Here is a 12,615-nt window from a genome sequence, read left to right on the forward strand (position 1 = left end):
AGGTGCTAGGATTAAAGGCATGTACCATCATACCTGGATCTAAGCTTTTCTTTAATTCCTTTTCACAAGTTGGAAACTTAGCTGGGTGGGATCTTGCCCTGAGGTCACCACTCCATTTATACCATTACTAAATCTGTGTATCTCTTTGCTCAGCTTGCTCCTTTTTGTTATGAATCTTTATTAGAGTTACCACTAATAACCACAGGACAAGAGTCTATACCAGGCTGTTTTTAGATTTTTTTCTGCCAGTGGAATTAATCCAAATTATTTCAAAACTCTTCACTTTAGCCTCAGGCAGACTCTTCTGACAAGGGCAAAAATCAAGCACATTCTTTGCCAAACTATCAAAAGAATAATCTCTTGGCCATATATTAATATTCTTCTATTCTGTAACTTCTTGAGCAAGGCCCCAGAGGTTCATCAAATCATACTAAGCACCACCATGTTCCATGCTCATATTAGTATGGCTCATTAAGCAGGACTTAAAGTTTTCAACTGCTTTTCTAATCCACTGTTCCAAGGTCCATATTTCATCAAAAAATCATGGTCAGGTCTATCACAGCATTACCTCAGTCCCTGGTACCAACTTCTGTCTTAGTTATCATTTCTATTTCTGTGAAGAGACACCATGACCACAGCAAGTATTGTAAAGGAAAACATTTAATTGTGGTGCCTCACTTACAATTCTGAGGTTTAGTTCATTATCATAATGGTGGGAAACAAGGGAGCATGGAGGCAGACATGGTGCTAGAGCAAGAGCTGAGAGTCTTCACATATTGACTCACAGGCAACAGGAAGTGGGTATTATCTTGAGAATATATGAGTCTTCAAAGCCTGCCTCCACAGTGACACACTTCCTCCAATAAGGTCACAGCCTACTCCAACAAGGCCTTGGCTTCTAATAGTCCAATCCCTTTGGTGGCCATTTTCTTTTAAACCATCACACACTCTAAAGTATTTTTCATGCTCCACTTTCTTGTAATGTCTCCTTCTGTCCTTTTATCCAGTAGTGATATCTATCCTTGATGGTAAAGCATTTTTAATAGATAAAGAAGAAGGATGGATCTTGTTTTCTAATCCATTAAGTTAATCTGTGTCCTATTATTGGGGAACTGAATCTTTCTAGTTGAGAGTTTTCCATGAATAATGGTTATTGATTCTTGTTATTTTGTTATAGTAGTGTGGATTTTTCTCCAATTTTTGATTTGTCTCTCTGGTGAGATTTATTCCCCTTTTCACCTTAGGTGTGTTTAACCTCTTCAGACTGAAGTTTTCCTTCTATTGCCTTCTGTAGAGTTGGAGGTATAGATAAATATTGCTTACATTTGATTTTATCATGGAATTTTTGTATTTCTCCCTTTTTTTCTGATTGAAAGTTCTCCTGGGTATAGTAGTCTGTGTCTCTTAATGTTTGTATTACATCTATTTAGACCCTTCTGGGTTTTAGAGTCTCCCTTTAGAGGACAGGTGTTATTCTAATGGGGCTGAATTTGTATATTATTAGTCTTTTCCCCTTACAGCTTCCAATAATCCTTCATTTTTCTGTACACTTACTGATTGATTATTATGTGTTGATGGTAATTTCTTTTTTTTTTTTTTTAAAGATTTATTTGTTTATTATGTATACAGTATTCTGCCTGCATATATCCCTGCAGACCAGAAGAGGGCACCAGATCTCATTACAGATGGTTGTGAGCCACCATGTGGTTGCTGGGAATTGAACTCAGGACCTCTGGAAGAGCAGCCAGTGCTCTTAACCTCTGAGCCATCTCTCCAGCCCCGATGGTAATTTCTTTTATGGTCCAGTCTTATTTGGTGTTCTGCATGCTTCTTGTAACTTTAAGGCCCTTCTTTCCTTCTACCATTTTGTTGAAAATATTTTTTGACCTTAGCATGACTCTAGTCTTCTTCCTTTATTTCTATTAAGCATAGAATATTTTTCACACTATCTTACTATTCCTGGAGTTTTTCATATATTTTTTTCAGTTAACATTTCCTTTAACTGAAGAATCCCCAATGATAGGAGTCAGAGAAGTAGTACAGGCCCCTGCAATAGGATCATTTTTTTCTAATTGAATGTCCATTTTTTTCTGTTTTTTTTTTTCTGGAGTTGAGTCCCTTAACATTGAATTATTATCAAAAGATGGATACTAATCCTTGATTTTTTTTTTTTGGTTCTATGTGTGAGACTTGTTTTTTTTTAATTGATTAAAATTTATTCCTATTTAACTACAGTCACTTAGCACCATTTAATCTTGTTTTAAATAGAAAATACAGGCCAACAAAGTACAACAAAGAAACTGTGGTAGTTTGAACAGCCATATCCCATTCGGGCTCATATATTAAATGCTTGGTCATTAGTGAGTGGCCCTGTTTGACAGGAATTAGGAGGTGTGGCCTTTTTGGAACAGGTGTCACCTTGTTGGAGGAGGAGTGATATTGGATGTAGGCTCTGTCATTTCAGAAGACCAAGCCAGGCCCAGAGGCTCTCTCTCTCTCTCTCTCTCTCTCTCTCTCTCTCTCTCTCTCTCTCTCTCTCTCTCTCTCATCCTGCTATCTACGGGTCTCAATGTGGAACTCCCAGTAACTTCTCCAGTGCCATGCTTGCCTCCATGCTACCACACTACCTGCCATTCTGTAAATTGACTAAACCTCTGAAACTGTAAGCCAACACTAATTAATTTTTTTCCCTTGTAAGTTCTGCCATGTCATAGTGTCTCTTAACTGCAGTAGCATACTCATTAAGACAGTAACCAGTTGATTATATTTTTCCAATATAATTTCTATTTACTCTCTTGACTACAAATATAAACAAAGAAATGTTATTCATAATATTTTTATTATTTACTTTTAGAGATTTCCTCCTTTTTAATTTTCCCCCTCTGAATCTTCTAATATACCTACTGCTGATTTTATTCAAATTCATCCATGGCCTGTATGGTCATTAATTTTTGTTACATATATATGTGTTTATACACACAGAGCGACACACACACAAACACACACACAAGTACCATCTGCTCAGTATGTATATTTTTACTTGAAATTACATTTTCAGGGCTGATCATTGGTAAATGATCATTTAATAATCAATTGATGTGTTCTTCCATGGGGAAGAGTGTCACAGAAAATGACACAGAGACTTATAATTAATTATAAAAGAGCAGCCTACTGCTTAGACTTGTCCCCCTAGCTCCTATAACTTAAATTAACTGATGTCTTTTAATCTAATTGATTTTATGTGGCTCAATTATCTTTACTCTGTAATGTCCATCCTGCTTTCTCTCCATCGGGTTGGTGACCCTGCCTTTCTTATTCCCAGCACTCTCTCTCTACAGAAATCCCTGCTCTAAATTGCTAGCTATTGGCCATTGAGCTTTTCATCAAACCACAGTGACACATCTACACACAGTGTAAAGGAATATTCCACAATATCCCCTCCCACTTTTTCTAAATAAAAAAAAAGGTTTTAACTCTAACACAGTAAGATTATATACAATAAGAACAATATCAGGTAAGAATTACATTCACAATGTCCTGTCTATTTGTATTTGTCAAAGTTAGAGAAAATACTCAATTATCTGTCCTATCTGAATCCAGTTTTATACCTAAACCATTTTTGTCATAACCTGTGTTACCATCCTAAAAATATCTTTTTAGACCTTAAAACATCTTTTTGGAAAAAAAGTTTAAGCTTTTATGTTTCTCAATCTTATAAATTTTATGCCTTAGGTAAGTGTCTTTTCCGAATTTAGTAACAAAGGAAATTGTAAAACTATAACTATCTCTATCATAGACTCAAGAAGGACAGAATATTAATTGACTAAAGAGGAAGTGCAGAGAAATCAGCTTCCAAAACTAAGAGAAATGACAGAAACAGCTGGCTGCCTGGTCAGTCACCCAAGTTTCCTCTGTAAAGCTGGGTAATTCATCTTTGGCCTACAGGCCTAGCACATGTGACAGACTTTTCTGTAAAGCAGGAATTTTGGAGGATTCTCCTTCCTTGTCTTGACAAAGTTTGGCAGACACTTTCCTTGGTATGCAGCTTATCCACTTTGGACAGTGCACTGTCAGCAGTTGAGGCAAGGGCAGTTTCTTATCCAAATGGCTAGCTTTGCCACAAAGAAAGCAAACTCCATATGGAGGTTCTTCAATATGCATCATCCTTTTCTGCGGAAAATTGAAACTGACAGGAGCAGACATGTCTCACTGTCAAAAAACATCCTTATGTTTTAAAACATATTAAATGCCATATTTGAAGTGTTTGAAGATCATCTATCTACCTAAAATATATTTCTGTATCAACTTGAAACATACATACCATCATTTTATAAATTTGATTTTTATAGAGTATTATTAACCCATATTACTTTATTATGCTAAATATCTTTCAAGGATGAAAACTTTACATTACTATTACAAATGAGCTGCAAATGTACAGTACAAGAATAGAAACATATATACAGTATAACAAAAATAATATTAATTCATATCAATAAACAAAAATATCTTAAACAATATAGTAGAAACAAAAAGTATACATACAGTATAAGAAAAACAACCTTAAATTTGTATTAATATACAAAAATTCATAACAATGTGAAATATTTGAGACTAGACATTTTCAAAAGTAGACCAAACAATCCATCCTTTTTTCCCATGATTTCTATACTATATTCCCTCTTTCCCTTCAGAAAGAGATTCCTGAATTTCTGAATCTAATCTCCTTTGTTTATTCTTTTCCCTGGCCATGTCCAGCAGCAATATGTAACTAACCCCCCAAATGGTGACAAACATCCATAACCCACTGAATGGCAAAAAACCACCCACCCTACCTCTTGGGAATGTTGGCATCATATTCTCTATACTGCATCCTGTTGTCTGGGGGTGATGGCCTCTTTGGGGGACCCTGAGAAAATTAGGATAAGGTGTAAGTCCTAGTTAGAAAAGTCTGTGAGTCTGGACAATCACACCCAGCAGCCCTGAAGCTGTTCTGGATGCAGAACTCTGAGGAAACCGCAAGAGAGGTATTATGAAAGGCTGGATCACCTGGACCACCCATTTTCATTTCAAGATCCCCTTGTTCTGAAAACACACAAACTTTCAAAGGTAACATATATATCTACATTAACAAAAGTATAGAATGTGCAGTGTGTACAAAGCAGGCAAAAATGATTTTTTGTTTTATATTGAAGCAGGTAAAATATACATCAGTGTGTTGGGTTTTTTAGGTTTATTTCCTTATGTCTGTAACCAGGATTTTCAAAGAGTGTCCCCTGATGAAATGTGATCTCTATCAACCTTCAATGAATCCACAGTCTTTTGTTTTCTGTGGAAACAAAAGCATAACCTCTTCTCCAATGCAACATATTTTTTACTTCCATTTTGAAGTTAACACATTTATAAAATATATAAATTGGTTCAGTTTTGCAGTTTCCATAATCCAGTGTCTCTCAGCAGCTATTGTTCACACCTCAGCAATCAAAAAATTTAAAGTCAACAAAACACTACATAGGATTCAGAATCTCTGTATATTTTCTCTCTATACATGGCTTATGGTTTTATATTATTTTATTTTCTTTTAAAGGCTTATTTTATTATTTATGAACTATTTTTCCTTGACTGTCTATACCCATTTTCTTTTCTTTTGAACCCTTCACATGTTTTTTAAACATACTGTAACCTGTTTAGAGGTCTTTACCTTTCCGGATGTGTCTTTATTGAGCATCTTAAGCTGCTATGTCATCCAATGGTGTGGCTCATTGCTGGAGACACAACCAAACACAAACTACCTGTTCTTCTGGTTCTTAGAATGTTACCATCCCCTCCCCTGTAATGATCCCTGAGTTTTAGGTTCAGGAGTTACATTGTAGATGCAACTTTGAGACAGGGATACAAAACTCTTCATTTCTGTTGGTTGTGGTTTTCTGTAGTGGTCTCTGTCTGTTTCCTTCATAAGGGTTGATTGCTTTACATTTCTTTGGTGAAAACAACAAAGATTTAGAGTATAGTTAGGGATTATGCTGATTTAGTAAAGTGATGCTTGTAGGTTCCCTTCCAACATCCATAGGTTCATTAGCCATGGGTAGTAACTAGGTTTACATTACCAGTTATGGTTTACCTCTTGTTGATCAGATCTTAAGTCTAAGTAGACAATTGTTGGATATCAGTATGATCTACATGCCTCTATTGCAGCTTTCAGGTTATTTTATCATGCTGATATTTTGTGTGGTTCACACTTGTATAAGATGCTTGGTGTCTTTGCTCCTTTGGAATCTTATATATCACTGAATATAAAAATATAGATTCCTGCTTTCTTTAAAATGAATAGCAGAAAGCAATATATTGTTCTCTCTATTTTTGTATTTTTTCATTTTTGCTGTTTATTATCTTTCTTATTTATTGAAAGTGAAGTCCTCTCTCATACAATATGACTGGACCACAGTTTCCCCTCTCTCCACTCCTCCCAGCTCACCCCAACCTATCCTCTCCCTCAGATCTACTCCCTTCACTTTTTCTTCAGAAAAGATCGTGCCTACAAGAGTCAAACATTCCAACAGGACAAAACAAGATACACTAAGACAAGGCAAAAGCCTTCATATAGAGGCACATATGTACTCAGATTGGGAGCTAGAAACCTCAGAAGAGAGAGAATGTTCAAGGTTTATATAATGGGTCTAGGTTAGTTCATTCAATATTTTCTCTAGTTTTATTCAATTTTCTGCAAATTTCAGTTTTTAAACATCTGAATACTTTTTCTTTTTTTTTGAATTTGTAATATAGTTACATCATTTTCTGCCTTACATTTCTTCATCTAAACTTTCACAAACAGCTTTCCTGACTTTTTCAAATCTATGGCCTCTTCTTCATTAAGTGTTATTACAGGCATATATGTATGTGTACATACTCTCTATATAACTTTTTCAGTCTTTATAATGTTATTTGTATGTATGTTTTCAGTGCTGACCATTTGGTATTGGATAACTGATATGTGTGCTTTTTCCAAGGGAAGACTATTTTTCCCACTTTCAGCCTTTATTCATTCAATGTAGATTTTTTTGTGTGAGGTTGGGGCCTTAAAGTCTCTTCCTGAACTACTTTGTAATGTCTATTAGCATTTTCTTTGTTCAGTTTATGTTTATGCATCACATTGGTAAAACTTAAGAGCGTAGCTCCTGATATTGGGATACACAGTCTCAGAGAAAAACTCTGATCCTCTGCCTTTTACAATCTTTTAGCCCCCCTGTTCTGCATGTTCTCTGAGCTTTAGATGTGGGAATTGTTTTGTAGATGTGTCAGACATGACTAGGCTCCAGAATTCTGCCATTTGATTGGTTATGGTTTTCTCCCATAAATTGTTGCAAAGAAATTTTTCTTTGGTGAGGGAGAAACTATATTTATATGTGGGTATAATGATATTTTTGTTTAACATTAGCCTGTTTTATTAAAGTGATGGATGTAGATTTTTCATTTATACTGCATTTGTATATTTATACCCAAAGTAACATGTATTATAGGTATTTTTAGATAGATAGTTCATAGTATAGCTGCTTAGTATTCTTTCAGATATATTTGAGTTAATCTTGTATCCTGCCACATTACTGAAGAAGTTTATCAGCTGGAGGAGTTCCCTGGTAGAATTTTTTGGGTTGCTTATGTACACTATCATATCATCTACAAATAGGGAAAGTTTGACTTCTTCCTTTCCAATTTCTATCCCTTTGATCTCCTTTTGTTGTCCTGTTACTATAGCTAGAACTTCAAGTACTATATTGAATAAATATGGGGAGAGTGAACAGCTTTGTCTTGTTCCTGATTTTAGTGCAATCACTTTGAGTTTCTCTCCATTTAATTTGAGGTTGGCTGTCGGCTTGTTGTAAATTGCCTTTATTATATTTAGGTGTGTTCCTTGTATTTCTGATCTCTCCAAGACCTTTATCATGAAGGGGTGTTAGATTTCGTCAAAGGCTGTTTTAGCATCTGAGATGATCATATGTTTTTTTTTCTTTAAGTTTGTTTATGTGGTGTATTACATGGAAAGATTTTTGTATGTTGAATCATCCTTACATCCCTGGGGTGATAGTAGATCATTGTTTTGATGGGTTCTTGGATTCTGTTTGCCAATATTTTATTCAGTATTTTTGCATCAGTGTTCATGAGGGAGATTGGTCTGTAATTCTTTTTCTTTGTTGCATCTTTTTGTGGTTTGGGTATCAGGGTAACTGATAAAAAGTGTTTGGTAATGTTCCTTCTGTTTCTATTGTGTAGAACAATTTGAAGAGTACTGGAATTAGCCCTTTTTTGAAATTCTGGTAGAATTCTATGCTGAAACCATCTGGTCCTGGACTGTGTTTGGTTGGAGACTTTTAATGACTGTTTCTATTTCCTTAGGGGTTATTGGCCCATGTAAATTGTTTATCTGGTCTTGATTTAACTTTGGTATATGGTACCTATTTCCATTTCTTTCAGATTTTCCAATTTTGTGGAGTACAGGTTTTCGAAGTATGACCTGATGATTCTCTGGAATTCCTCATTGTCTGTTGTTATATCTCCCTTCTCATTTCTGATTTTGTCGTTTTGGATGCTCTCTCTCTGCCTTTTGGTTAATTTGGATAAAGGCTTATCTTCTTGATTTTTTTCAAAGAACCAACTCTTTGTTTTATTTATTGTTTGTATTTTTCTCTTTGTTTCTACTTCATTGATTTTAGTCCTCAATTTGATTATTTCCTGGCATCAATGCCTTCTGGGTGAGTTTTGGTTCTTTTTGCTCTTGAGCGTCCAAGTGTGCTGTTAAGTCATGAGTGTTAGATTTCTCCATCTTCATTATGTCCATATTTAATGCTATGAATTTTCCTCTTAGCCCTGCTTTCATAGTGTCCCATAAGTTTGGGTATGAAGTACTTTCATTTCAATTGAATTCTAGGAAATCTTAACTTCTTTCTTTATTTCTTCCTTGACTTATTGGTGATTCATTTGGGCACTGTCCAGTTTCCATGAGGCTTTCTGTAAATTTTGTTGTTGATGAAATCTAACTTTGAGTCATGGTGGTCCAATAGGATACAGGAGGCTATTCCAATTTTTTTTTTATCCATTGAGATTTACTTTGTGATCGAGCATGTGGTTGATTATAGAGAAGGCTCCATGTGGTGCTGAGAAGAAGGTATATTCTTTTGTGTTTCAGTGAAATGTTCTGTATATATCTATTAAGTCCATTTGAGTCATAACTTCTGTTAGGTCCCTTATTTCTCTGTTAAGTTTCAATCTGGCAGATTAACCAAGTGGTAAGTTGGGGTGTTGAAATCTCCCACTATTAATGTGTGGGGCTTGATGTCGATTTAAGCTTTAGTAATGTTTCTTTTATGTATGTGGGTGTTCTTGTATTTGGGGCATAAATGTTCAGAATTAAGACTTCATATTGGTCAATTTTCCCTGTGATAAGTATGTAATGTCCTTCGTGATCTCTTTTGATTCATTCTAGTTTGAAGTCTATTTTCCTAGATATTAGGATAGCTACACCAGCTTGCTTCTTAAGTCCATTTTATTGGAAAGTATTTTCCCTGCCTTTTACTCTGAGGTAGTGTCTGTCTTTAAAGTTGAGGTATGTTTCTTGTATGCAGCAGAAGAATGAATCCTGTTTTGTATCCATTCTGTCAGCCTGTGTCTTTTAATAGGTGAATTGAGACCAATGATATTAATGGATATTAATAACAGTGATTGTTAATTCCTGTTATTTTTGTTGGTAATTGTTGTGTGTTTCTCTGGTATTTGTTGGTGTGGGATTATCTATTGGCTGTATTTTCATGGTTGCATCTAACTTCCTTAGGTTGGATTTGTCCTTCTAGTGCTTTCTGAGGGGCTGGATATGTGTATAGGTATTGTTTAAATCTGGTTTTATCATGGAATATTTTGTTTGCTCCATCTATAGTGATTGAGAGTTTTGCTGCATATAATAGTCTGGGCTGGCATCCATGGTCTCTTAGTGTCTGCCTAAGGACTAGCCAGGACCTTCTGGCTTTCAGAGTCTCCCTTGAGAAGTCAGGTGTTATTCTGATGTGCCTGACTTTATATGCTACTTGGTCTTTTTCCTTTGCAGCTCTTAATATTTTTTCTTTATTATGCATGTTTAGTGATTTGATTATTATGTGGCAAGGAATTTTTTTTTAGATCAATTCTAGTTGGTGTTCTGTAAGCTTCTTGTACCTTCATAGGCATTTCCTTCTTTAAGTTGGGAAAGTTTTCTTCTATTATTTTGTTGAATATATTTTCTATGCCTTTGAGTTAGTATTTTTCTACTTCTTCTATCCCTGTTATTTTAGGTTTGGGGCTTTCATGGTGTCCAAGATTTCCATGATGTTTTATGTTATGACTTTTTTGACTTTAGTATTGTCTTTGACTGATGAATCTGTTTCCTCTATTGTATCTTCAATGCCAGAGATTCTCTCTTCCATCTCTTGCATTCTGTTAGCTATGCTTGCATCTGTAGTTCCTGTTTGTTTACTCAGATAGTCAATTTCCAGCCTTCCCTCAGTTTCTGTCTTCTTTATTGCCTCTATTTCAGTTTTGAAATCTTAGACTTTTTCATTCACCTGTTTAATTGCTTTTCCTTGGCTTTCTTTAAGGGATTTACTGATTTCTTCCAATTATTTGTTTGTCTTTTCTTCAAATTCTTTAATGATAGTTTTCATTTTATCTTTAAAGGACTCTATTATCTTCTTAAAGCCATTTTAAAGGCCTTTTTCTTCAGCTTCTTCTGCTTTGTGATGTTCAAGTCTTGCTGATGTAGCACCACTAGGTTCTGATGGTGCCATATTGGTCTTTATGTTGTTGACTGTATTTTTGCACTGGTGTCTATCCATCCCTTCCTCCATTACATGCAAGTGCTGTCTGTTTCTGAGGGAGACTTTGGGTTCAATTGATACTTTTGGTCTAATGGTTGGTCTTGGTCTAATCCAGGCTCTTGGTCCAATCTGTGCTGATGGATTCTGTGTCTCAGGGAGCAGAACTTAGTCCAATGGGCACCAGTGGGCTCTGCCTCAAGGAGCAGCTATTTCCAATGAGTGCAGGGTGGGACCTGTTTTCTGTTCCCAATAGGTGCAAGGTGGGCTTATGTCTCTGTTTTTCACTGTTGTCACAGTGGGAGGTTTTCTTCGCAAGGAGGTGGGGGAAGGGGCTGCTGGCTAGTCCCTGGGGTTCCAATGGCTTGGTGGAAGAGCATAGGGTGTTCCCCCCAGGGCCTAGGAACTAGGGACCTGGTCTGCCCAGTTCAGAGATGAGGCTTTACCTGTTCCCAATTGGTGCAGGGTGTGTTTGTGGCTCTGGTTTTCAGTGGTGTTGCAGGGGGCTGTTCTCTTGGCCATAATTGAACTTTGAACATATCTATTGCCCACAAATTTTAACTAACAAGAATACCTAAATAAATTGAATTTTCAGCAGTAGCTTCTATTTGGAAATAGATTGTCTGTATGTGAGACACAGTGAAGGACTCTTCTATTTTGTTTAAATATATATTTAAGAAAATCTCACTGAAAAGTTAAGTAAGTTCAATTATTACTATACTAAATTAAAAGATTTTATGAGAAAGACTCAATTCATCAAAACAATCAATTTTTTCTAGATTGTGTTTTGTTCTTAAAATATTTCAAAGAGTTCTCATCAGGTTTAACAAGAATAATGTAGCACTTTGGGAAAAAGATGCATCCTAGCAGCCCTGCACTGGAGGCCAAGATGGAGAAGACCTCCACAGCCACCATGGCCTTGTCCTTGGTGCTGTGGTAGACAGGGAGGAAGGTGACCCAGACACTGCAGAACACCAGCATGCTGAATGTCAGGAACTTGGCTTCATTGAATGTGTCAGGCAGGTTCCTGGCCAGGAAAGCCAGAGTGAAGCTCCCTAGGGCCAGGATCCCCAAGTATCCCAGCACACAGTAGAAAGCAGTAAGTGAGCCCTTGTTGCACAAAATGATGATGTGACTATGTTCAGAGTGTGCATCTGCCTCAATATAGGGAGGCGAGGTTCCCAGCCAGACTCCAAGAAGAATAAGCTGGATCAGGACACAGATGGGGATGACAGAGTTATGGATGCCTGAGACAAGCAGCCTTCTCATTGTCCTTCCTGGTTTCAGGGCTCTAAAGACCAGAATTACAGTTATAGTTTTGGCCAAAACAGTGGAAAGAGCCAGAGTGAACACAAGTGCAAATGTAATTTGCTGCAATATGCAGGAGGCTGTGCTTGGGTGGCCAATGAAGAGAAAGGAAAATAGAAAGCAGAGGAGGAGGGAGATGAGCAGGATGAAGCTGAGCGTCCGGTTATTGGCCTTAACAATGGGTGAGTCTTGATGTTTGAGAAAGGTCCCCAAAACTACAGCTGTGCTGACAGAGAAGCACAGAGCTGTGCAGGCCAGAGCCATGCCCAGAGAATCCTCAAAGGACAGAAATGTCACTGACTTGGGAAGGCAGTTGGTTCTTTCAGGATTTGAATACTCTTGAAGTGGGCAAGGGATGCACTCCTCCTGATCTATGGGAAGAAATGAATCAACATTTAAGCTTCTACAATTATTTTCATTTTGTACTTCAGCCATGAATATCACTGAGGTTGTGTGTAGCCTTGTTCATTCT

At 36.6% G+C, this 12,615-nt stretch overlaps 1 protein-coding gene across 1 annotated transcript in view; it reads right to left on the bottom strand.

Moving 5' to 3' along the window:
* Positions 1-11,600: 11,600 nt before the first annotated feature.
* Positions 11,601-12,615, bottom strand: part of LOC128120570 (vomeronasal type-2 receptor 116-like) — a 48,417-nt gene continuing 47,402 nt past the window's right edge. Inside the window, exon 6 of the mRNA XM_052754730.1 lies at positions 11,601-12,514. Coding sequence (XP_052610690.1) covers positions 11,601-12,514 — 914 coding nt within the window. The remainder of the gene's footprint in view (positions 12,515-12,615) is intronic.

Source organism: Peromyscus californicus, unplaced genomic scaffold, assembly GCF_007827085.1.
Source record: "Peromyscus californicus insignis strain IS unplaced genomic scaffold, ASM782708v3 Scaffold_2__1_contigs__length_46816999, whole genome shotgun sequence".
Taxonomy (NCBI): Eukaryota; Metazoa; Chordata; class Mammalia; order Rodentia; family Cricetidae; genus Peromyscus; species Peromyscus californicus.